Below are 26,965 nucleotides of genomic sequence, written 5' to 3'. Positions count from 1 at the left end.
AAATTGACTTGGAGTCAAACACCCCCCACTTAAATATGTTGGAACGGTCACATGGCTAATATATCATCAGCTCCCAAATTTGACGATGTTAAAAGCTTTTTGTAAGATAGTATCAAAAGTTCAGCCGCATGGATGCTTTGTAAAAGTTTCTTCCACTCAAAAATTAAAGTTTTTGTGTCATATTGTTTTGTTTTATGATTCCGGATTCCCTTGGGCTTCTGATTCAAACCAAAAAAAGGGAAAAGCCACGGCCAAACGCAGATTCTGACTCAATATATATAGAGCCAAACCGCAGCACGAGCTTTCAATATAAACGATCTAGCTGCTGTTTAGTACTTCGGCATTCGCTAGTTTTGGAGAATACAGATTATGGGAATAGTTAGAGAAAGGGACGATCATCACCAAAATACTCCAGAGAACTTCGCGATTGTTGAAACAGGAATTTACAGGTGCAGCTTTCCAAATTCTTCTAATTTCTCATTCATCGAGACCCTAAACCTGAAATCGATTCTATGTCTGTGTCCCGAACCATATCCCGAAGAGAATATAAAGTTTTTACAGTCTAAGAACATTAAGCTTTTTCAGTTCGGCCTTCAGGGAACTAAAAAAGAGTCGGTTTCTGAAGACACGGTCACGGAAGCTGTAAACGTGTTGCTTGATGTTAGAAATCATCCAATTTTGATTCACTGCAAACATGGAAAACACAGGACAGGTTGTGTTGTTGGTTGTTACAGGAAAGTGAAGAACTGGTGTTTGTCTTGTGTGCTAAAAGAATACCAGCGATTTGCTGGTGAGAAAGCTAGGCCAAGTGATATGACGTTTATTGAGAATTACAATGCTAGTTCATGCCTTGGTCAGAGGTTTTACAGTGCAATCAGCTACGGGCAGCAGTGCTTGGTTTACCAAGAAGAGATGGAGAACAACAGTGCACTGGCAGCCGCGACCGCTGGTGGTGCCATTTGCATCGCACTTTCGCTTACTTTAACCATGAATTGCAAAAATTTGAGTCGATGAGTGAAAATATACATATGTAACTTGAATTTTAAGAGGCTTGTTTTGTTTTTGTTTAACTGCACATCTTATTTTCTTTGGCCTTCACAATCCGGGTTGTTTGGGTTCGAGTAACAGCGGACTTTCTGAACACATCTGACATGCTTGATCTGTCTTCAGGAAATTTCTGAACACATAATAAACCTACTTGAATACATCCCAATAATTCCTGACAAGGTGCAGAGTTTGAGTCCCCCAAACCTGGTTCCATCAGTTCGCAAGGCGTGCCTTCATTCCATAATATCCACGCATGTCCTAGTAGGTTATGATGGTGATTGTCATCATAAAACACTATGTTCTTCTTTCCACTCATTATCTCTAGTACTAGTACGCCGAAGCTGAAAACATCAGATTTCACCGAGAAATGGCCATCTACTGCATACTCTGGAGACATATACCCATATGTTCCAGCTAGTCTCTCTGTTTGTGCTTCAGTTGGTTCGCCTCTTAAAAGTCCTGCCATTCCAAAATCTGAGATTTTCGGGTTCATATTCCAATCTAAAAGAATATTACTGGTTTTGAGATCCCGGTGTACGAGTCTCAAACTAGAATCTTGATGCAGATAAAGAAGTCCTTTTGCAATACCCATCACAATGCTCAGACGAGTATCACAATCTAGCAGTTTGCTTCTTTTCTGATCAAAAATGAAATAGTCCAAGCTTGCATTCGGCATATACTCATAGATGAGTATTTTTTTCTTCTCTTTGAATGCAGCAACCTAAAAGCTTTACAAGATTCAATGTTACCTTTTCACAACTATTTTTTGTCCTTGTGATGTTTTACCTTTATATACAGGACCAAAACCACCTTCTCCAATCTTGTTTGTGTGAGAGAAGTTGTTGGTGGCGGTTTCTAAAGTAATCAAATCCAACAAAGGTAATTCCAAATCTTCATTCCGTCTCTCATCAGCTTTGAGTAGTCTGCCGGTTCTACTAATTTTCCAAATGCTCATGGAGATGACCAGACAAAAAAACAGCACAACTGAACCAACTGAGAGAAGGATTTTCATCAGCATTGGGCTTTTATTCTTCATGCCTTTATTCATTAGTTCTCCTTCGGATGACGCTAAGCATAAACATAGATGTTGATCACCAGCATCACTGAGATGTCTAAAATCGAAAAGATCATCAAACCGGAGTATACAACCACTTCCACCTTCACGAAAGTCTGAATTAGCATAAGCTGTACAAGAACAGTTTCTCCTACACTGCAAATCACATTCCATAAGGCTTATACCGTTGTTCACCAAAAAGTTTGTCATATCAGGCAATTTCAGCCCTTTAATTGGTACAAATTTATCGCTCACACAATTTAGACTTACATTTCGAACACAACCATCTATCCAGTTATACAATTTCCATTGCTGTTGTGATACGGGTGTGAAACCCTGCAAACACTAACAAGGTGGAGTATTAGCAATGTTGCAAACACCATTAGCACTGCAATAATTGTATTTGTCACATTGGTCTCTCGGGAGCACCGACATTTCACTCCACTTCATAGTCTGCCTATCCCATCTATATCTTTGAATATCTCCCCATTCATTCCAGTGACATTCTCGTAATAATTGTGGGGTCGTTGCCTTTGGTCACATAGGTAGCGTATACTTCGTCGGTTTTTATGACGACATTGCTACTGAAAATTTCATTAGGCTTGTATACACATAATCCATCACATGCCAGATGTCGAAAGGATTACATGTGAAAGACACCTGGCACTCGACATCGAGAAAAGATGCCACGTTCTAACACCCGAGGGAAGGGACGGTACTGGGGTGGCTTAGGGGTGCTCCAGCCACCCCAAATCTCAAACACTCACCCAAAAACCATTTTTTCATGTGTAATTTTTGGGAAAAAAATTTAGCCCCCTAGGAATTTAATGTTTCTCCCATAGTGTTATTTTAGCCCACCCAGGCTTAGAATCCTGCTTCCGTCGCTGCCCAAAGGGCGGGGGCTGTCACCATGTGATCATCATCGGACTGATCCAACGACGGAAGAACGAGGAGCACCAGAGGGATGAAGTACTGCGAAGCACCATATAGGACCCGAAAACCTGCGTTACCTTATCCCAAGAAAGATCCAAAATCAAGGGCATAGATGAATCACCCTGACACGGATGTGTTGGGACATGATACAACTGTGTGGCGCAGGCGGACGACTCAACCACCCTCATTAAATAGAGCATGTACAGGACACATGTCTATCATTCTATGGACCAAAGAGAGGTGGATCATCGTTGAGACAGATGACCGTTGGGAGGCTTCTGTAGAGACCCGCAAGTACGTCAACACTATTAGACTAGTCAAGAGACGATTTAGCCGTTAATCGATTAATTAAATATGAACGATAAATTTAATTAAAATTATTCAATTAATAATTTGAGAATGAAATAAACACCATTAGATAGATCTCAAATGGTTATGTGAAATGGACTACAAGAACGTGCAACTCGGATACCGGAAGAAGAAGATATTGCACTCGGAAGCTTGGATGCCAAAGTTTGACAAAGTCAACCGGCATTGACATCGTCGTTGACCGTTGCAATGGCCGGGCGGGACTTTTGGTTAGTAAAAGGACACCCCTTAGTAACTTTAGTGGGATGGTAATAGTAAAGTTGGATCTAACCTTAATTAATGATGATTTGGTTTATATTAGATTAATTAATAGCTAATTAGGTTATATTAATTAAAGCCGATATTTTTAGCTTGAAGTTATCTTCTATTAATCTTAAGAAGGAGCTGGGTGTTTGATAAAAGAAGAAAAGGATAGATGGACAGAGAGCTAGTGAGTGACAGAGCTTGAATGATTGTATGGATAATTATTAGAGAAAGAGAGGCAGAAAATAAGAACTGGAAAGAGGGAGTAATAATGGTGATCTTGATAATCATAAATTGATGATGGTGGTTAATGAGTGAAAGCTTGCAATATAATCAAGGTAAACCCATTAGACTGATCCTAGTATGTTTATAATGTTTGGGTACTCGTTAAATATAGAATATAGTTTGAAAACAATCTAAGTTCTTTACGCATGAATCATGATTTTATGTATGGGTTTATGTTTACTGGCCTAGATGTATGGACTTAATTATGTACCTTAGAGACATAATTGGACTTAGCTCTATAATTTGAAGTTGTTGTACACCGGATAAGGATTCCGAAAATATAAAGGTTGTTCCGTTTGGATGAGTAAGAGTGAGATATAGATTCCGGAAAAGTAGTCGACGCGGCAAAACCCATGTGTAATCAGTCGCGAGTGTGAATAAGTTTGGGTATTATTAAATATCTTAGAGTGAGATATGGAAAATAGTCAGTAGGAAAATGTTTTAGAGAATTATCTGGTAATTCTACAGAACCAATAATTCATCCTTTTGGACTTATATTGAATAAAGTAGAGACCTTCAAAGTACACTACACGAACTGTTTTGGTGATCAACACTAGGAATATTTTCAGCTGTTGGCGAGGAAGATGACCGAGTCAGCTTCTGATTCACTCTGAATCAGGCCTAGTTAGCCAGTCAGACCATTCGGGTCATGGACCGAGGTAAGTGGATCGGGTCATGGGTTGACCTGATGGATCATCAGATGGGTAACAACCGGACTAGTGGGCCGTGCCGGATCAGACCCATGTGCTTGGGCTTAGGGCCAGAAACCTTATTCTGAGTTTTTGGATCTCTTATGGCCCGAATTAGCTTTCGGTTCCTTCTGCAAAGTTGTAGGGTTTTTCGAGGGATTTCCGAGGACACCTAATTTGACCCCATTAGGATATGTAGATATTGTTTTATGCCAAGAACATTTAACATTAGGTTATGGAACCATTAATAAAACTAGAACCATTAGATAATTCACTTAACCTATAACTGGATACTTGTATGAAATTACGTTATGAACCTTGTATGAGCCTTTTGGATAATTTCTTGGAGTTCTTGTATGATTAACGGTCAGTCTTTATTAACAACGATCGATTCAAAGGATGAACCAGTGGATTGAGGATCTTGAGGTAGGCGAGGCTTGTCATCAACTCAGGTGGGAACTCTGTAACCTTCTTGTAATCATTGAGCATTCTTTCTAAGCTAGTATGATGAGTCTTTATTACTTTTGGCATGTTTGTGTGTTTCACTATCTATGTAAATGCTTGTATGTGTCTTGATGTGCGTGTAATATGCGTTGTATGATTTCCCCGCAAGGAGTGTCTGTGATTCCCCACGGCTCTTTTCTAAGTTAAGTATGGCGGCTTCTTCCCTGTTTTAATATTACTTAGTAGAGCGGCTTCTTCCCCGTTTCAATATATTAGTAGGGCGGCTTCTTTCCCGTTTCGATTAGTATATAAATAATATATAGTAGGGCGGTTTCTTCCCCCTTATAATATTACCTAGTAGGGCGGCTTCTTCCCCGTTTCGTTATTATATATACTAGTTTATTTTGGGGAAATCACTCGTGTGCATATTATACTTGTTTGACTAACTTTCTGATCTTGATGGTAATATTCTGAATCATGGTTTGTTTGGGCACTCTGTGTGGACGATTGTTATTATTATTGATTAGAGTTGATCTTGTGCCGTCTTCTGCAATGAGTTTGGCGAGGTTAGAGTGACACCTGCTTTATCATGCATAAATAGTTGAATGATTAGGATCTTCTTGATTCTTTTAATTTATATTCTTTTAGAATTGTGTAGCATGTTAGTGATTACTTGAGAGTTATATGTTTTTATTGAGCACCCTTATGGGATGATGTGCTCATGCGTTCCCACTTCAGTTTCAATGGTCAGAAGAAATGGTGCAAGTGACGATATTCATTTTCGTAGCTTAAGGTTTCTAGCGAACGGAAGATGTTTGTTTATCTTTTATGTATGTATTGTTTTGTTAATCTGTAAAACAACACATTATTGTATTCATATCATTCGAGAGATTTTAACTTTATAATATCAGAGTATATGGAATGGTTTTGGGAATCCAGTTTATGTAACTGTGATTCATGGAATCAGTAAACTATGTTTGATGCTTCAATTAGGTTGTAATTCAATCAGCGAAGCAGATTTAGCATTTGGGGCGTCACAGCTTCGTAGCAGAACGAAAATGTCATCGGGATCGGCGGGATTACCAAGACGATAAGGCCATCTGCATCTAAGAAGAGGGTCCCACTTGATACGCCTATAAATACCCCATTCCATTAAGAGAAAAAGGTCGGCCATTTGAGAGTAAGAGTGAAAGATAGAGCAGGAGAGAGAAATTGTAAGAGTAAGTATGAGTATTGTTTCCCTCCTAGATTTGTTCCTTATTCAAAGTCATTCGACTATCATTATAACCTTCAATACATAGTGAAACACCAACCTCCGTGGACGTAGGCCTTAGTGTTGAACCACGTAAATCATTGTCTCATTTACTATCTGCACTTTACTCTTCGTATTTAACTATCTTGCATCCTTTATGTTAATCATAGTTTTTATGGTGATGAAAGACGAGGACGAGCCCAAAGGCTCCTAGTCTCCCTTGTCATAGTTTCATTTATATGCTGTCATTTACTAAGCTTTGGTTATAATGCGAACATTGTTTGTGGACACGATGATATCATTGTGACTTCCATGTTCACAATCTGGCTCTAGAAACAGGGACCTTATCCCGGTAAAAGATTTATCTTACCCTGTGATTTTGCACATTTTTTTGGCTCCCAGCGCTATTCCCTAAATAATAGTGTTCTGAGCGACTTGTCACTTTTTCTTCTTTTCGAACACACCTTTATGTCCTTGGCTTCCATTCCAAACTTTCTTTGGATCTACGAGCGCTTTTGAAATCATTTTCGGGATCCAAAACCTTCTTATATTGTGGATTTGGGATAACACATGTTTGAAATCAATTTTTAAATATTTACATCGTGTGCTTACTGACGAACGAGCACCAGATCTACGTTTTCAGGTTTTCGTATTTCAAACCCACAGATCTGTGCATTTCCGAGAAGATCTTTGTTTTAGATCCATGAGCAGGTCTATGTTCATGATTATTGGATCTGTCTCTTAATGATTTTCTTTCTTTCGAATGATTCCTCAACAATTTTTAGACGAGTATTGTGCTTTCTGGCTGTTCTTTCAGATTAACCTTACTAACCAAGCCCACGCGGATGTTGTTTCTTCGATAATGTTTTGTTTATACAGAAAAAATCGAAGATGGAGAAAACAAAGGATGTGGGAAAAGCGAAGGCATCGTCAAAAGAAACGCCAAGGACAACTCCCGTCATGACACGTAGTAAGCAGAAGGGTGAAAATCTTAAAGCAGCGAACAAGAAACAGGATGGAGCGGAAAGCACGATGTCGATGGACGCCAGCGCAATAGCAGCAACAGCGTTGAAAGCATCAGCAACCAAAGCAGGTGCCTCCAAAGTGGCAGTGACAACCTGAGCAAACAAACAACGTGAAGGAATGTCAGTAATACAATAACCCCTCTACGAGATTCCACTCGCCAACGAGCTGAATCAACCGTTGCTAGCCAACCAACCTCTTCTGATAGCAGGCCAGCCAGCACAACATCCGATAGAACTCCCGGCTCCGCCTGCTGATCCACCGGTTCCCTTAATACAGACTGTTGATGAAGATTACATTGTAGCCGTCGCTGGATAGATGCAAGTGGGAACCCCGAACCAGGGATCGAACCATTCAATCCAGATGATGGCAGAACTCGAAGAGTTGAAGAAAACCCAGAAGGTGTACGCTGATGTTGTGTCCCTACTAGCACAAGAGAACCAACAACTCAAGGATAAGATCTTTCAAAGCGCTGAACTAAGGGATTTGCACGACGAAGCTAATTCCAAAGCACCGCCACCTAACCAGGACCGAAGGATGGTAGTGGCAATGTCAATAATCCTGATCCATTAAATCGAAGGGATTCCATAGGAAACCGATTACCCGAACCAGACTACATCACCAAAGACTCAGATTATTTCGATAGTGAGTACCGAAGATCAGGACGATCCACAGTTAGAGAAGACCACCAGCTGGCAACGGAGAATCTTAGTGCTGAAATGATGGTTGAGATCAAGGAACTGAAAGCCCGACAAGGAGGAGGAAGACTAGAGGAAGTGATGAGAGAAGCTAATACCACACCTTTGACTCCGCACTTAGCCAGAGCACTCATTCCCCAGAAGTGCCCCATCCCAGCGTTCGAGTGTTACGATGGATCCAGCGACCCCGCGGCCCATCTTCGGTATTAAAATCGTATTTTAGCCAGATGGTATCAAGATGACGCCGTCCTCTGCAGGTACTTCCCTTCGAGTTTGAAAGGATCAGCCCTATCTTGGTTCGATAACCTACCTCCAAATTCTGTCGACTCCTACAGCCAGCTCACCGAGAAGTTCTTGAGAACCTACATGTACAACAAGGTTTTCAATGCAGGAATGGACAACCTCTTCTCATTAGCGGTCGCATACAAGGAAACTATCAGGGAATATATCGATAGGTGGCACAAGATTTGTCAAGCAATAGGAAATGTGGATCCAGTAGTCAGTATCAATTGCTGCAAGTGGGGGCTGGATAGGATGAGCCTGCTGTTTGTTGAGATTCATGGAAGTGTACCCACCACCTAATGAGACCTTCGAGTAATCATCGAAAAGCACGCCAGATTGGAGGAGATCCAGCGGGAAAATCCCAGGGCCCAAACGCAAAGATCTCATAGGACCAACTCAGTGGATCAAACTAGAGGATCCAAGAGAGGCAACTCAACTGAACGTCCCGACGAAGATAGGAGGGGACAAAGAGATGATAGACGACGAATTGATCGTAAATTCGAAGATCAGGTATATACGAAGCTGAACACCAACTACACTCGCATCCTAAGAGAGATTAAGGGTCGTGAAAACCTAGAATGGCCTTGGTCCAAAGGAAAGCAACCCCCAAGGTCCGAGAAGTCAAGATATTACTGTGAATACCACTGCTTCAACGGCCATCGGACCGAAAAATGCAAGAACCTAAAGATAATGATCCAGAAGCTGATCGACGCCGGCGACCTCAAACAGTACATACAGAAGGCAGAAACCGATGACAGGACTAAACGAAGAAAGAAATTCCAACTACCTGAAGGCAATCGAACACTCAATGCTATCTCATGTTCCGAATCTAATGGCCATTCGTTGACAGCCCAGATAGGGAAGAGATTGAGAAACCAGATCGAGGATTATTGCGAGATGTACAAAATTGATGGAGTTGAAGTTGATGAGCACGAAAAATGGATGAACACACTAATAACTTTCGAAGCTGATGATATTGAGGAAGATATGGAGGACCACAACGATCCTTTAATTCTTACATTCCCAGTTGCAGGATGCAACATCAAGAAGGTTCTAATTGACGGAGGAAGCTCAGTTAACGTCTTATTTTATGATACGTTCAAATGAATGGAACTGAACCTTGAGCACTGATGTCTTCCTACTATACCATCTACGGATTCAACGGCGCACCAACAAAGCCCATAGGAGACATCGTGTTGGAAGTTATGGCAGGCCCAATGAAAGTCGATACCCCGTTCAGCGTGGTAGATTCTCCTTCTCCTTACAACGCCATCATTGGACGACGATGGGTGCACAAGCTCAAAGGGGTGGCAGCGACATATCACCAGTACCTTAGATTCCCAACACCCGAAGGGGTAATAGAAATTAAGGGAGATCAGGTCACCGCCCGCGAGTTCCAGGCCATACAGACCCAACTCAACAATTAGCAAGATGAACAACGGTAGTTAAATACGGAAGTCTCTGAGAAGCAGAAACAAAGCAGTCGCTAAGGACAAGGCGATCGACCAGTACCTTGAGGAAACCTCAGGCAAAATTCTAACAAAGGGTAGCAACGTCCTAACTAACGAAGCATGCACCTCAATGGCTAAGGGGGCTGAAGAGCCTACCAAATAGCAATTAAAGAACGTTCCTCTCTTAGGAGAACAGAAACCCACATTCACGTCGGTCGAACCTTCCAAAGAGATAAACATAGGAACTGAAGAGAACCCTAAGATGATCAAGATAGGAACCCTGATGGATAAGGACCGAGAAGAGGCCCTAATCAAGCTGCTTAAGAATTATGCGGACATCTTTGCATGGAAACTGAGTGACATGTGATAGACGCATTTATGTGTCTATTTTGTTCTCAATGTTCTGTATTGTTAGACTCGATTAAATACTTATTGTGTTATTTTATGTTTTTGTAGATGTTTTTGGAAAAAAACCTCTTGCAGCGAAATTGGCTCGAAAAGTGGTGTTTTACACCCTAGGATAGAGTACTAAAGAACCCCAGAAATGCACCGGGGGAACCCAGAAAAATTACTAAAGGCACCCCAAGGGACATGTGTTATTCGGACTCCAGTAACGGATAAGGGGCGACCACTGGATAAGGGGTGACCTTCTTCATAAATTCAAAAAAATATTTTGGCGGGAAAATATTTGCTCTTCACTGGCAGATTTTCTCGATTGCATTTGGACGTGATTTTGTGTGATTCAATCGCTGAAACTTTGTGGAAACATGTAATATATCATAACAGAGCTGGTATGGGTGATTGTCTCGACTGAATTTGGCTGGATAATCACGTGGAAGAAATCAGAGCAACACGGGTTTGAAAATGATATTCACGGATTTTTAGCAAGTTTGATGTGTGCTGCTCGTGTTTGGATGACACTTAGTCATTGAAGATGCGTGTAGAATCTAAATAAGGGAGTATCAGAAGCTGTTTACGCGTTGAGAATCATTTCAGGGAAGAAAATATTCGGAAAATATTTTCTTTTAACACCGAGTAATGGAGGATCATGGAGAGTTAATGAGCGTGATTTCTTGTCGATGTTGGGTATAAATAGGTTCCCTGGGTGTTCTAGAAGGGTGTCGAGAGTTTGGGGAGTTAGCAGAGACAACGAAGAAATCACGAGTTGCAGGAAAAGTTTTCTGCTGCTGCAACTCAAGAACATGAAGAACATAAGACCCGTCAAGGAAAGTCGTTGAAAACTGTCGTAGTTTCTCGACAGCTTGCAATACCTTTCCAACGACTTTGGAACAGTGTTTGTGACGCTTTCCTTTTATCATTCTGTAACAATGTATTCTATAACACCTATAAACGTTGCAGTTTCCCGATTTTCACTATTTTCTTCATTTTCTCTCCATTGTAAACACCATTTGAGCTATAATAAATTATTTTGAGCGTGTTTTCATCATGATGATCTAAACCCAACACTGGGATGACGGAGGAGGTTGAATTTCATACATGGGTAAATTTATTTTATTCTTTTTATGACTTTTGCATTAATTTAAAATTGAAATATGATTTGAATTAATTGGTTGTTATTTAATTTGATGCTGTATGCTTAGCTTAGTTGTTTTGATACATCATGCTTAGGACTTACAATCAATATTTTAAGAATCTATCTTGGCAAAATCAGACTCAATGTTAATTTTATTGAGTTTTATTTGTCAAAGAATAAATGAATGAATCTTGTGTAGTGAATTCAGCCAAATCCTTAGTCCCAGTACCTCTCACCCATTGTTAATATTTTTGTGTATATAATTTTATTAAATCTAAAATTCCATTTCCTTCACAAGTCTGAAACGAATCCTATTTACTACAACCCCATCAAAAATCTAAAATCATTTTCGCGCCGCCGACGCGGATTTGTGCTTAGGTAGAATTTTTAGTTTTTTTTTTATTTCATTTGTTATTTTTACGTTTCTTTGGGTGTGTCTTTGTATTACAGGTTTGAAGTTGGATACTAAAGACTTGGAACCAAAGATTAAAGCTAAAAGAGAAGGAAAAAGACAAAGCAAAAAAAAAAACGAAAGAAAAAATTAAAAAAAAAAAAAGAGAGAGAATTTTTTTTTTAGAGACCTTCCATTTTTTGTAATTATTATTATTATTTTATTTCTTTTCTTTTGCACTCTATTTGGACTTTGGACTTGGACAATTATTTAATTTTTTTTAAACCCTAAGGAAGGGTACATTAAATATAAAATTGTTTGCAGGGAGGGACGACGATTACAATATCGTCTCGGCCCCTCGGGTTCGCACATGACATAGGAGTCGTGGCCCGAGTCGATTTCAGCGGTTCTGCGCCCGTCTGGTACGGGAGGTAAGCTTTCGAAACACCCGTGAATCCCCTGTCAGCGGGTTTATTGTATGCCCTAAGGTGAATATATGCTGAGGATTTGAATACGGTTGTTTTAATTTCCTAGTAAAGGGCAAGGCCTGGCCAAATTAAGATAAGGACTCGGATTTCATCACTGTTTCCTTCTTGCCCGCTTTAGGAAAACGAAACCAAACGCGAACCTAAGCTTAAAATTTTGACTAGAATGAGACTTATAGGGTAAAGAGCTTAGTAGGAAAGTCGTTCGAAAAATATTGGTTACTCTTTTAGCATAGTTCGAAGTTCATGATGGTTTCTGTGAGTTGAATGCGTGACTGCGCCTCCTTGTGATAGCGGTGAGGCCTTGGGTATCAAAGCTCCACTGAGCTTCCCTCGCCTCAATTCAACTTACTTTAAATCGGATTGATTCCATATGGGTTTGCTTAAATTGTAACGAATTCCCTTTCGAAGGATTAGAATCTGATCTAGAAACAATCTAAGTGGAGCCATCATGCTTGTTGTTTGATAGATTTTATAGGTTTGATTTGGTCGAGTCAGCCTTGTTTGTGATTGTGTAGAATTCCCTTGCAATTAAGAATGTCGAACTGGTATGATAGAAGCCAATACAATGATTATCGACCTGAATTTGAATATGGACATCATCCTTTCTATGACCATGTTGGGAATAGTGGTCGGGAACACCATCCTTTGGAAGGATATGGGTCATACCCTGGTGAGCCCAATTACTATCCACACATGCATCAGTCTTACGAGGAAGAAGATTCTAGTACTATTTCTTCGTCTCTAGAGGATACAATCAACCTATTGAAAAGTAGTCCTTTTTATGATCCCTCTGTTCCTATTCCTCCTTTAGAAGAGTCCCTCAGGGAGTTAGCTGAGTCGATGCGTAAGTTAGCTGAGATGAATAGTGTAATTATAGACGAAAGAACTACAATAATGAGTGAACTTTCTATAGAGGAATCCCTCAAGATGATGGATGAGACGAACGAAAGACTTGCTCGAAATAATCTTACTTTCCAATATAGTGTTTCCAATAATACCCTTAAAAATGAGGATAGTTATTTGCATAATCAAGATGACGAGGTTAGAATTGGTAACACTACTTGTTTTGATGAGGTTCGATCTTTTTCATGTTATTATGATAAGGATAGTGTTGATGAAGAATCATACTTATGTAGGAATAGTGATCAGGAAATGGTTACTCCAATTGAGCTTTACAATGATAATATTATTTCTAGTTCAAATCCAGATAATTTTAATAATTATTCACCTATTCAAAAGGACGAGGATTTGACTAGAGATACCCTTGTTTTAGACGATGTAGTATTTCCTGTTTACAAAGCCAATAATGATTTAGAGGAACGAGTTTATTCTGAGAATAATGTTTTAAAGTCTAGCGATTTAGAAACAATAGTCTTAGACGAAGAAGATGAACTCGTAGAGATGAGTGAGGATGAACCTGACTTAGAAGAATCAATTGACCATTTCCAGGAATCTGATGACCTAGAAATTAGGGAAGTTTTGACTAGTCTTTCTAGAGACACAGAAAACTCTAAGTTTGGGGGTGATTATCATTCTCCATGTGCTTTAACTCTTAGAAAGTTACCTCGTGTAGGACTTGACATTTATGCCTCAACCATATTACAAGATTATCTTCATACATGTTTTCCCGAACCTAATGATGTCCATTGAGAAGCTCAGTTGTTAAAAACCCATGCTCTGGTTGATGTGGTTAACCCAGGCTATGATACCAAGATTGACTTTGTTTTCCCACCAAAAAATTTTCTTCCAATTGTGGGAACATATGATTTTCATATGTGTCGGATATTAAGTTTTGAGACTAAACCTAATTACTTTAGGATATTAGGATCGACACATTTTCTTAAGGATGACCATTATTATGGTCAACTTTGTGAGTCAATTTCTCTACATCCATCTTCTTAATCTATCCATGTGATTGGTTGACTCCGGTTTATGATGTCCAGAAAATATCTGAGTAGAGCTCTGTCACTTTATATGAATTTTAGTATGCCTGAATGCAAACTCGTGTACATCAATTGGAATTTCGCATCAGGGTACTTCCTCCTGTAGTCAATAAGTATGCCAACCAAGAAGATTCTTTAGTGCCTTCCAAGGTTCTGCATAGATATCTAGGGTCTGGAGTAATGGTTTTGTGGGCACACCTCTGGTAAATCCTCACGAGATTAACTCGGTTTTATTTATTTTTTATTAGTTTTGCTCGAGGACTAGCAAATAATAAGTTTGGGGGTATTTGGTAGATGCATTTATGTGTCTATTTTTTTCTCACTGTTCTGTATTGTTAGACTCGATTAAATACTTATTGTGTTATTTTATGTTTTTGTAGATGTTTTTGGAAAAAAAACCTCTTGCGGCGAAATTGGCTCGAAAAGTGGTGTTTTACACCCTAGGATAGAGTACTAAAGACACCCCCGAAATGCACCGGAGGAACCCATAAAAATTACTAAAGGCACCCCAAGGGACATGTGTTATTCGGACTCCAGCAAAGGATAAGGGGGCGACCACTGGATAAGGGGTGACCTTCTTCACAAATTCAAAAAAATATTTTGGCGGGAAAATATTTGCTCTTCACTGGCAGATTTTCTCGATTGCATTTGGACGTGATTTTGTGCGATTCAATCGCTGAAACTTTGTGGAAACATGTAATATATCATAACAGAGCTGGTATGGGTGATTGTCTCGATTGAATTTGGCTGGATAATCACGTGGAAGAAATCAGGGCAACACGGGTTTGAAAATGATATTCACGGATTTTCAGCAAGTTTGATGTGTGATGCTCGTGTTTGGATGACACTTAGTCATTGAAGATGCGTGTAGAAGCTAAATAAGGGAGTATCAGAAGTTGTTTACGCGTTGAGAATCATTTCAGGGAAGAAAATATTCAGAAAATATTTTCTTTTAACACCGAGTAATGGAGGATCATGCAGAGTTAATGAGCGTGATTTTTTGTCGTTGTTGGGTATAAATAGGTTCCCTGGGTGTCCTAGAAGGGTGTCGAGAGTTTGGGGAGTTAGCAGAGACAAGAGAACGAAGAAATCATGAGTTGGAGGAAAAGTTTTCTGCTACTGCAACTCAACAACATAAAGAACATAAGACTCGTCAAGGAAAGTCGTTGAAAACTGTCGTAGTTTCTCGACAGTTTGCAATACCTTTCCAACGACTTCGGAACAGTGTTTGCGACGCTTTCCTTTTATCGTTCTGTAACAGTGTATTCTGTAACGCCTATAAACGTTGCAGTTTCCCGATTTTCACTATTTTCTTCATTTTCTCTCCATTGTAAACACCATTTGAGCTATAATAAATTATTTTGAGCGTGTTTTCATCATGATGATCTAAACCCAACACTGGGATGACGGAGGAGGTTGAATTTCATACATGGGTAAATTTATTTTATTCCTTTTATGACTTTTGCATTAATTTAAAATTGAAATATGATTTGAATTAATTGGTTGTTATTTAATTTGATGATGTATGCTTAGCTTAGTTGTTTTGATACATCATGCTTAGGACTTACAATCAATGTTTTAAGAATCTATCTTGGCAAAATCAGAGTCAATGTTAATTTTATTGAGTTTTATTTGTCAAAGAATATATGAATGAACCTTGTGTAGTGAATTCATCCAAATCCTTAGTCCCAGTACCTCTCACCCATTGTTAATATTTTTGTGTATATAATTTTATTAAATCTAAAATTCATTCCTTCACAAGTCTGAAACAAATCCTATTTACTACAACCCCATCAAAAATCTAAAATCATTTTGGCGCCACCGACGCTGATTTGTGCTTAGGTAGAATTTTTAGGTTTTTTTTTACTTCATTTGTTCTTTTTACGTTTCTTTGGGTGTATCTTTGTATTACAGGTTTGAAGTTGGATACTAAAGACTTGGAATCAAAGCTTAAAGCTAAAAGAGAAGGGAAAAGACAAAGCAAAAAAAAAAAAAGAGCGAAAGAAAAAATTAAAAAAAAAAGAGAGAGAGAGAAATTTTTTTTAGAGACCTTCCATTTTTTGTAGTTATTATTATTTTATTTCTTTTCTTTTGCACTTTATTTGGACTTGGACAATTATTTTATTTTTTTTAAACCCTAAGGAAGAGTACATTAAATATAAAACTGTTTGCAGGGAAGGACGACGATTACAATATCGTCTCGGCCCCTTGGGTTCGCACATGACATATGAGTCGTGGCCCGAGTCGACTTCAGCGGTTCTGCGCCCGTCTGGTACGGGAGGTAAGCTTTCGAAACACCCGAGAATTCCCTGTCAGCGGGTTTATTGTATGCCTTAAGGTGAATATATGCTGAGGATTTGAATACGGTTGTTTTAATTTCTTAGTAAAGGGCAAGGCCTGGCCAAATTAAGATAAGGACTCGGATTTCATCACCGTTTCCTTCTTTCCCGCTTTAGGAAAACGAAACCAAACGCGAACCTAAGCTTAAAATTTTGACTAGAACGAGACTTATAGGGAAACGAGCTTAGTACGAAAGTCGTTCGAAAAATATTGGTTACTCTTTTAGCATACTTCGAAGTTCATGATGGTTTCTGTGAGTTGAATGCGTGACTACCCCAACCAGAAATAGGATCGCACACGCGTTAAGATTAGAATTAAAGGGGCATACAAACAACATTGTGGAGTACGAAGCCGTAGTACATGCCCTTCGTTTGTAATAGAAATGGGAATAACTGATGTACGCCTAACAAGTGATTCACAACTCGTCATTCGGAAAATCGAATTGGAATATAATGTTTATGACGAGACCCTCTCAGCATATATGGCGCTGGTCCAAGCCTTAGCATCCCAAGTACCCAACATCAAGTTCCGACATCTATGCAAAAAAAATCTCAGGCATGCTGATGCCTTAGCATACATATCGTCCATGTTAAAGGATGAAAGCGTCAAGGCGATCAAGATAACAAGAGTGTATGAGCCATCGGTCATTCCACAACAATCCTTCGCTACAAGTCGTGAAGACGATGTAGGGGAAGACATTGCTGACGATGATGTGGGGGAAGACATCGCCGATGACTTTGTCGAAGATGATATCTTATCAAGAGGAAACAAGGACGAAACCTTCAAAAACGAAGAAGATTGTAGAACCGAGGTTCACCTATTCCTTGAAGAAGGAACGCTGCCTACAGACCTGAATCAAGCTAGAAAGATACAATCAAATGCAGGAAGATACGACCTTTGAGACGGAGTTCTCTACAAGAAATCTTTCCTCGTCCCTCTATTGCGTTGTTTATCCAGAGAGGTGGGTCATCGTATCCTGAAATACATCCACTACGAGAATGCAGGCAACCACAGCGGTATGAGATCACTAGATGACAAAGCTAAGATGCAAGTGTATTACTAGACACAAATGATACAAGACGCATCCAGGATATCTAGAAGATGCGAAGAATGACAGCGTTTTTCTAAGAGAATCCACACCCCGACAACGAAGCTAAATTCAGTAGACATCCCTTGGACATTTGCAAAGTGGGGAGTAGATATCGCCGGACCCCTGATCGAAGGGTCAGAGAAAAAACGATTCTTGATCGTAGCCACGGATTACTTTAGCAAGTGGGTGGAAGCCAAAGCTCTAGCCAGGATCAGAGACGTGGACGTATTCACATATATTTTTCAGAACATCATTTGCAGGTTCGGCATTCCCGCAGAAATTGTCTCCGATAATGGTAAGCAGCTGCAAGGAAAGAACATAGACATGCTCTTCGATACCTTCAAGATCAGGAAGAACAAATCGACTCCGATCTACCCCCAAAGTAACGGCCAAGACGAAGCTACAAATAAGACTCTTGCCCATCTTCTCAATAAATCATTGGATGAACACAAGGGACGATGGTGCGAACAGTTACACAACATGCTATGGGCATATCAAACAACACGAAGGCCCGCTACTGGTGAATCACCGTTACTCCTCACTTATGGAGTCGAAGCAGTTATTCCGACAGAGATCATCATGCCAACCACAAAGACCGAAGCATGGGATAAGAACCTCACGTCGGATATGATGCTGGAAAGTCTCGATGATCTAGAAGAAAGGAGGGAGACGCGCTACGAAGGATGGAAAACTATCAACGAAGATTAGCAAGAGAGTAAAATAAAAAATTTAAGCTTAGAAATTTTGTAGAAGGACATTATGTGCTGAGAACAATACCCCAATACCAACGAGAGAAAAAATGGGGCAAATTAGCACCAACATAGGGAGGACCATTTGTAATACATGACATTGCGGGGAACAGATCATACTATCTGCGTAACCTCAAAGGAGAAGTCCCCAGGCACCCCTGGAATGCGAAATACCTCAAACCATACTGTCCTTGAAGCAATGCAGTCCTGCACCTGCATGAAGAGTACCATAAGAAGAAGAAGATGGCACAACCGCTTGACATGTTTCTATCTCTGGTCGAGGAGTAGCAGACCTCGTCGTATCAATCAAATAAATCTTTGACAAGAACTCTATTGGGGAAAGTAATTACATACAATCTCTCAGGACTCCCTTATCAGCGTCTATAAGTGTGGGACCATGGGGAAGGATTCCAGTAGAAATAGATACCCAACCAATTAATAAAGCAGCGGTTCAGCGGAATGGATGCATGTAAATATTTCAATAACGCATCACATATCCGGGAACTCTGCACCAACCCCCACCATTTGGTAATCCTCTGGCCCAAGGTTAGACGACGGGGTGACAGGTCCAAAGTCAGTAACGAAGGTACCTCCCTTCGTTATTGCTATCAAACACTTTTCATTACTTACTTACTCATTTCTCAATGTCTTTCTCATTATCCAAAAAGTTATATGAACTAACAATGCAGAAAAATAAGAATTGTACATACCAAAAACAAACGATGATTCATTCCACGAATGTTGTTTAAAAGATTGGGGAGTTAAACAAAAAATACAGAAGATACACAAAAAATGGCCCGAAGCCAAGTAATCAACAAAGATCAACTTTCTAAGACGAACACAGAGACCTACTTCCCCTGGGAAGACTCGGTATGACCAGCTGGGTTCTTCTTCTGAGACGAAGGGACACTTCCTCCCGAAGAAGGATCGGAAGTGTAGGTCAAATGGTCGGCCATAGGACAACGGAGATACTTCTTAACAATGCCATGATCTTTTATGAGGCTCTGCTCGATCTTGGTTAAGGTCTTGTTGACCTCCTCGGCAAGATGGAAACGAGCCTTGTGTGCAATAACAGTGGCTTTGAATTCAGACCGCGACAACGAAGATTTCAATCGGGCTACTTCCTTGCCTGCCTCCTTCGCTGCTTCATCCCGAGATCCCGCAAGCCCTTCATAATACTTGGCTTGACCCTACTGATGCACTAAGGAAGATTGAGTCTCTTTAAGCTTTTCATTTGCAAGGCTAAGTTGTCCCTCGAGCTCCGAAAAAAAAGAAACAAAATGGTTAAAAGAAAAGAATTATGAAGCCATCCACGGCCAAAAAAACATATACCTTTGACATTAGTCGAAGCTATCTCAAACTCATTAACTACAGCGTCCCGGGCTTCGTCAAGGAAATCATACTCGTCGGAAAAAATTTTATAATCCATTTGAAGATTTTTGAGGGTAAACTGACACTCATCCAACTCTACCTGCTTCATAGAGTGACGAAGGCGGTTAACTTCAGTAGTCATCTCCTCAATCCCTTTAGTTAATCTATACATGTTAACTTCTAGATCTTTCTCTGACTCCACCAAATGAGCAACATCAGCTCGAGAAGCAGTCAAGGCTTTAATAAGAGCATGTGCCTTTGCTCTTGCGTCATCTCTCTCCCGAATGAGTTGCTGCATATGATCCCCGAACGTCGGGGTCATGAGACGAGTGCGCTTGGCAAATCCCTAATTCAAGATCTGCCACTCTAGCTGCCAACCGAGAATCCTTATACCGAGCATCATGGAGAGATTCACGGGTCTATTCCAAGGTACCTTTAAATTGGGAACAGGCGGCTGATAGAATATTTCGCATTTCAAATAAAAGATCCTCTTGCATTTTGTGTTCCCCTAACAACTTATTATGCTGATCGGCACGACCATTCCACTTATCAGCTTCTTTTATGATCTTCGCAACTAACTCTTTAATCCGGAAGCCTGGCGAGTTCTTTCACCACGAAGCCACGTCAATTCTCTGGCATCGCGGTCTGAAGACAGGGTCGTCCATCTCAGAAGAACAACAAGAAGAAAACGAAGATAGGGAAAAAGCGAAGAGACAAACATTTTGACGAAGCACCAGCGGACGACGCTTCTGTCCGAGCTTTCTCCAACTCATCCTTAAGAGAAGCAACTTCTTGACGAAGCTCCGCTTCAGTAGCCCCAAGTTGCTGCTTCCCCTTCAGCTTCTCTTTCAGCTCCAGTATCTCCTTGTCCTTAGCAGTAAGAAGTTCTTCGGCGGAATTCAATTTTTCTTCCCTATGACGTAACTTTGCCTCCAGCTTAAGAGCCTTCGCTTTGAAGAACTGGTACAACGTATGGTTGCAGTGCTTGCTCCTCACCAGCTGCATAAGGAATGACCACATGAAGATCAGTAACGAAAGGACATTGGACCCCCCCAACGTAGTATCTATAATCGCTTACCTCGAGAACACGCTGTTGAGGATAACAATACTGATACCCATCAGCTATGGCCATCATATGAGCAATATAAGAAGGTGGATCGACCAGGAGACTAGAAGAAGTAGCTCCCAAATATTTTTCCCAGGCTTCAGCAACGTCATCATGAGATGCCAGCTGCATTCTCTGACGAGTGAAGGAATTGGAATCTTTCTCACCAGGCACTATGGGGGCATGATTGGGCACGCACATCAGGACATTCTTCATCAACCATTCGAAGGTGGCATCATCTCCATCGTACATCACGCTCTTTTCAAACCTACCAGGAGATACACCAGCAGGAGCTCCATCACCAGCAGCAGACCCTTGGCCAACGAGATTTTTCCTGGTTTCAGCCTCCTTAGAAGCAAGAGCTTCGGTATCCCCACCTTTGGAGCTATATTTTTCCTCATCTACCTTCTCACACTCACCCTCTGCAAGAACGTTCCAGTCATCGTTCGGTGAAACCAGAGAAAAATCCGACGCTATCCCCATGGCAGAGTTCATATCCACCGGACCCCCAGCGGAATAAATCTTACCAAAGGAGAACTCTTGGTTGGGGACCGTCTCTTGAAGGTCAGCATCCTCGTTCCCTTGAACATGTGTGGGCTCGATTGGAGGATCGTTCACTTTATCCTAAGAGATGAAGTTCTCGCACAGCTCTTATCACCACCATCTTCGTCATCCTCACGACCAGGTGGAGAAGTACCAGTCCGCTACTCATCATCGGTAACTTCCTCTTCAGAATTCCCATCTTCGTTCACTGGGTTTTTTACCTCAGGAATCTCCATTTCCTCTACAACAGTAGTAGAAGACTGAACAGGACCCAACTTTTTCTTCCTATCCTGTAACAACCACGTAATTAATGTCTAATTCTAGGGGAGAACATACGAACACTGCACACTATCATATGGAATTATACCTTAACAACAGTGGCATCCTTTGGAGGAATAATAACATTAGAAATCTCATCCTCATTAACATCAGCAACATCGACAGTATAGTCGAAATTCATGCAGATAAATTCAATTTCCAGGGGCAGAAGTCACCATAGCGGGATGGATCACCATCACGAGGCTGACTACCAGCAATAGGGCGCCATCCATGAGGACCGGGTACCCAACCATGAGCCCAGGGGCCTATGACCTCGATGGGGGTGGCATGACACTCATAATCATGGTCACGTTTGAGACGCTCATCCTTCGGAAAAAGACGAGGATTTCCATTTTTCAGTACCAGGGACGAACCTAAGCTTCGAGTCACTGACTTCACTCAGAAGACGAACCTCACCCTGGGAAGCCGCCATTATACGAAGACCAACACTCCATGGCTTTCGATTCCTATCGTTGACATAATACCCAAAAGAAGCGTTGAAATTCTCAGGGGTGTACCAGTCTTTCTCCGCAGGATCAAGAGTATAGTAGGTCATCATCGTCTCACCCTTGCTCCCAAGATAGCACTCCTTCAACGTCCGAAGATAGTTCCCACTAGGCTGAACCACGGAGCGCTGGTGAGTATGAGAAGTAGAACCCTCACGGTTCGCCAAAGCATCATAGTAGAAGGAGTCACCAGACTTATACAAAGGAAACATAAGGCCAGCTTCGAAATCCCCGACGGTCGTCAGCAAGTGGAAGGCGTCGTACTTATATTTCACGATTATGTCATAAGTCAGATCGTCTCCTTGATCGTAAAATTTGACATCAAAATATTTTAGACCATGCTTCGCCTGGAAAACTTCAAGATCAATATGGTTGTAGGTCACCTTCTTCTTCTTCTTCTTCTTCCAAACCAAGACACTTCAGATCACTGGGGCAGCATCGGGAGATATGGGCTTTCCCGATGATGGCTTTTTTGGAGGACTCATTTCTGAAGCTTTTCTCTTAGTTGCAGCGTTCCTTGACAAATATGCTTTTGATACAACCCCCTTTGAAGTAGGATCCTTCACCAAGACTGTGGTTTGCGAATCCTTGGGTTTTTGAGATGACGTTGTGACGGAAGGAGCTATAGAACGAAGAGGTTGAACATTTATTGGCTCTGAATACTGAGGAGAAGGGTTAGAAAAAGGACGATTAACTGCGTACCGAGAACCTCTGGGTGGATCTCCCTTCTTCTGAGAAGAACCCCTAGGAACCGATGAAGATGAAGTCTTATGAGTACGATGATCAGGTTGGGAAGACCTAGATGAAACAATATTCGGTGGAGATATATCAGGACTTCTAGAGGGAGGAGATCTGTAAGGGCTCGATGGAGGAGTATTATAAGGAACACGAGAACGATCATCCATACCTACAAGGGGCATAAAGATAAAATGAAGGTCAGAATACAAGTTTAATGGAGGTCGAACAAAAATCCAACCATTACAACAAGAATGTCTTCAGAGTAAGAGTATCACAAGAACACTGTCATGCCAAAAAAACGAATAACCCTATATTTCGCGATAAAGAACAGGGGCAAGTATATATACTGTCGTTTGGATTGTTCTTCATCACAAACTCTATAATCATTGAACAAGAAGAAGCAGAAACAGATGTAAAAAAGCTACTCACTGATAATCAATGGCGGAAAAAGAAATCCTCGAGCAGCAGAAAGTCGCAGGATCAACAATTAGTTGCAATAGAAATACCGCAGCCGACCTAACTAGAACCCGTAACAAAGGACGAATAGCGACAACAGTTAAGAACAAAAAAACAAAATAAGGAAGAGTAATTCTTCCCAGAATAAGAATGAAGAAGACATAGAATGAAGAAGAAAATAAAAAGGAATAAAAGTTATTATGCCCTGACCTCTTCACCTACTTATAACCACAACTAATGAAAATAAAACTGCTCCGAAAATCGAGAGGAATTAAATGCTAGGAGTGGGGAACGTGCCCTAAAATCTAGGGAAGTTATTCCGGAGAGAAGGAGAGACTGTGAAGACAATTTTCTTCTAACTTTGACCAATTTCAAAATAAGATTAAAAGAGGAAAATTGTATACACATAATCCATCACATGCCACATGTCGAAAGGATTACACGTGGAAGACACCTTGCACTCGACATCAAGAGAAGATGTTACATTCTAACACCCAAGGGGCAGGGGGTGTCACCATGTGATCATAATCAAACTGATCCAACGGCGGAAGAACGAGGAGCACCAGAGGGATGAAGTACTGCGAAGCACCATAGAGGACCTGAAAACGTGCTTTACCTTGTCCCAAGGAAGAACCAAAATCAAGGGCATAGATGAATCCCCCTGACACGGATGTGATAGGAACATCATACAACTGTCTGGCACAGGCGGATGACTCAACCTCCTTCATTAAATAGAGCACGTACAAGACACGTGTCTATAATTCTATGGACCAAAGAGAGGTGGATCATCGTTGAGACAGATGACCATTGGGAGGCTTCGTAGCAGAACGAAGATGTCATCGGGATTGGCGGGATTACCAAGACGATAAGGCCATCTGCATCTAAGAAGAGGGTCCCACTTGATACGCCTATAAATACCCCATTCCATTAAGAGAAAAGGGGTCGGCCATTTGAGAGTAAGAGCGAAAGAGAGAGGAGGAAAGAGAAATTGTAAGAGTAAGTATGAGTATTGTTTCCCTCCTAGCTTCGTTCCTCACCCAAAATCATCCACTATATTTGTAACCTTTAATACATAGTGAAACACCAACCCCCGTGGACGTAGGCCTTAGTGTTGAACCACGTAAATCATTGTCTCATTTACTTTCTGCATTTTACTCTTCATATTTAACTATCTTGCATCCTTTATGTTCATCATAGTTTCTATGGTGATGAAAGACGAGGACGAGCCCAAAGGCTCTGAGTCTCCCTTGTCATAGTTTCATTTATATGTTGTCATTTACTAAGATTTGGTTATAATGCGAACATTGTTTGTGGACATGATGATATCGTCGTTACTTCCATGTTCACATTCTAGCGCTAGAAACAGGGACCTTGTCCCGGTAAAATATTTATCTTACCCTGTGATTTTGCACATTTTTTGGCTCTCATCGCTATTCCCTAAATAATAGTGTTCTGAGCAACTTGTCACTTTTTATTCTTTTCGAAAACACCTTTATGTCCTTGGATTCCATTCCAAACTTTCTTTGGATCTACGAGCGCTTTTGAAATCATTTTCGGGATCCAAAACCCTCTTATATTGCGGATTTGGGATAACACATGTTTGAAATCTATTTTTAAATATTTACATCGTGTGCTTACTGACGAACGAGCACCAGATCTACGTTTTCAGGTTTCGTATTTCAAACCCACGGATCTGTGCATTTCCGAGAAGATCTTTGTTTTAGATCCATGAGCAGATCTATGTTCATGATTATTGGATCTGTCTCTTCAAGCTTTTCTTTCTTTAGAATGATTCCCCAACAATTTTTAGACGAGTATTGTGCTTTCTGGCTTTTCTTTCGTATTAACCTTACTAACCAAGCCCACATGGATGTTGTTTCTTCGATAATGTTTTGTTTATACAGAAAAAATCGAAGATGGAGAAAACAAAGGATGTGGGAAAAGCCAAGGCATCGTCAAAAGAAACGCCAAGGACAACTCCCGTCATGACAGGTAGTAAGCAGAAGGGTGAAAAGCTTAAAGCAGCGAACAAGAAAAAGGATGGAGCGGAAAGCACGATGCCGATGGACGTCAGCGCAATAGCAGCAGCAGCGTTGAAAGCATCAGCAACCAAAGCAGGTGCCTCCAAAGTGGCAGTGACAACCCGAGCAAACGAACAACGTGAAGGAATGGCAGAATCAGTAATACAACAACCCCTCTACGGGATGCCACTCTCCAACGATCTGAATCAACCGTTGCTAGCCAACCAACCTCTTCTGATAGCAGGCCAGCCAGCACAACATCCGATAGAACTCCCGGCTCCGCCTGCTGATCCACCGGTTCCCTTAATACACATTGTTGATGAAGATTACATTGTAGCCGTCGCTGGATAGATGCAAGTGGGAACCCCGAACCAGGGATCGAACTATTCAATCCAGATGATGGCAGAACTCGAAGAGTTGAAGAAAACCCAGAAGGTGTACGTTGATGTTGTGGCCCTACTAGCACAAGAGAACCAACAACTCAAGGATAGGATCGTTCAAAGCGCTGATAAGGCCATCTGCATCTAAGAAGAGGGTCCCACTTGATACACCTATAAATACCCCATTCCATTAAGAGAAAAGGGGTCGGCCATTTGAGAGTAAGAGTGAAAGAGAGAGCAGGAGAGAGAAATTGTAAGAGTAAGTATGAGTATTGTTTCCCTCATAGCTTCGTTTCTCATTCAAAGTCATTCGACTATATTTGTAACCTTTAATACATAGTGAAACACTAACCCCCGTGGACGTAGGCCTTAGTGCTGAACCACGTAAATCATTGTCTCATTTACTTTCTGCACTTTACTCTTCGTATTTAACTATCTTGCATCCTTTATGTTCATCATAGTTTCTACGGTGATGAAATATGAGGACGAGCCCAAAGACTCTGAGTCTCCCTTGTCATAGTTTCATTTATATGTTGTCATTTACTAAGCTTTGGTTATAATGCGAATATTGTTTGTGGACATGATGATATCATCGTTACTTCTGTGTTCACAAGACTTAATATTTTGAAGACCACTAAATTGAACTCCATTCCATAGCCCAGAACGAAATTGTTTCACTGATCCATAGTGTAAAACAAATTGCAGTAATCCAGGGAGCTCAATACCGTAAGAATAATCCCCAATAGAAGGGTCGTTGACGTTCTTCCATGATGTCAAATAACGATTTAGTCCAATCTTTAGGTCCCATCCAAATTTCATTTCAGGTAATCGAGTATTTGTAGGATAATCAAAACTTTGCCATATGTAACTGGTCGAATCGCGAAAAAGCCCGTCTTTGAAAACAAGGTTTCCAGACTCTAAGAGTTGAACAACAGGCTTTACTACTGACCTTGTTGAATTAGATGACCAGATAATCATTTTTGAACCATCGAGAACAACAATATTCCATCATCTGCTATTTTAAAAACCCCATCCACATCTTGAAAAAGCAGGGGTCTAACACACCACCCAATATTTCTCTTAGCAATCTGTATGGACTAACTCCAAAATACTTTGCTAGAGAATCAACTAGACGGTCAGACTCAATCTAGATAAAAGTATCTCAAGGAGTTAATATCTCTCTCTTGATTTGTTTTTTACTCAAGTTAAAAACAATAGCGAG

At 40.8% G+C, this 26,965-nt stretch overlaps 2 protein-coding genes and 1 pseudogene across 2 annotated transcripts; 1 reads left to right on the top strand and 2 right to left on the bottom strand.

The window, feature by feature from the left end:
* Positions 1-326: 326 nt before the first annotated feature.
* LOC113311100 (tyrosine-protein phosphatase DSP3-like) lies at positions 327-1,070 on the top strand. Its single transcript, XM_026559951.1, has one exon. It carries the CDS (start codon positions 370-372, stop codon positions 1,012-1,014), a length of 645 nt encoding a protein of 214 aa, XP_026415736.1. The 5' UTR covers positions 327-369; the 3' UTR covers positions 1,015-1,070.
* LOC113311585 lies at positions 1,067-7,928 on the bottom strand (annotated as a pseudogene).
* An 18,358-nt stretch (positions 7,929-26,286) lies between these two features.
* On the bottom strand, positions 26,287-26,721 carry LOC113311584 (S-locus-specific glycoprotein S6-like). The gene has a single exon (XM_026560409.1). It carries the CDS (start codon positions 26,719-26,721, stop codon positions 26,287-26,289), a length of 435 nt encoding a protein of 144 aa, XP_026416194.1.
* Between the last annotated feature and the right edge of the window lie 244 nt (positions 26,722-26,965).

This window comes from Papaver somniferum, chromosome 9, assembly GCF_003573695.1.
Source record: "Papaver somniferum cultivar HN1 chromosome 9, ASM357369v1, whole genome shotgun sequence".
Classification (NCBI taxonomy): Eukaryota; Viridiplantae; Streptophyta; class Magnoliopsida; order Ranunculales; family Papaveraceae; genus Papaver; species Papaver somniferum.
This window is presented reverse-complemented; position numbering and strand designations above follow the sequence as displayed.

Excerpts from the sequence above, each read along its gene's own strand:
- LOC113311100 (XM_026559951.1), top strand. The coding sequence starts at position 370 with ATGGGAATAGTTAGAGAAAGGGACGATCATCACCAAAATACTCCAGAG.
- LOC113311584 (XM_026560409.1), bottom strand. The coding sequence starts at position 26,721 with ATGATTATCTGGTCATCTAATTCAACAAGGTCAGTAGTAAAGCCTGTT.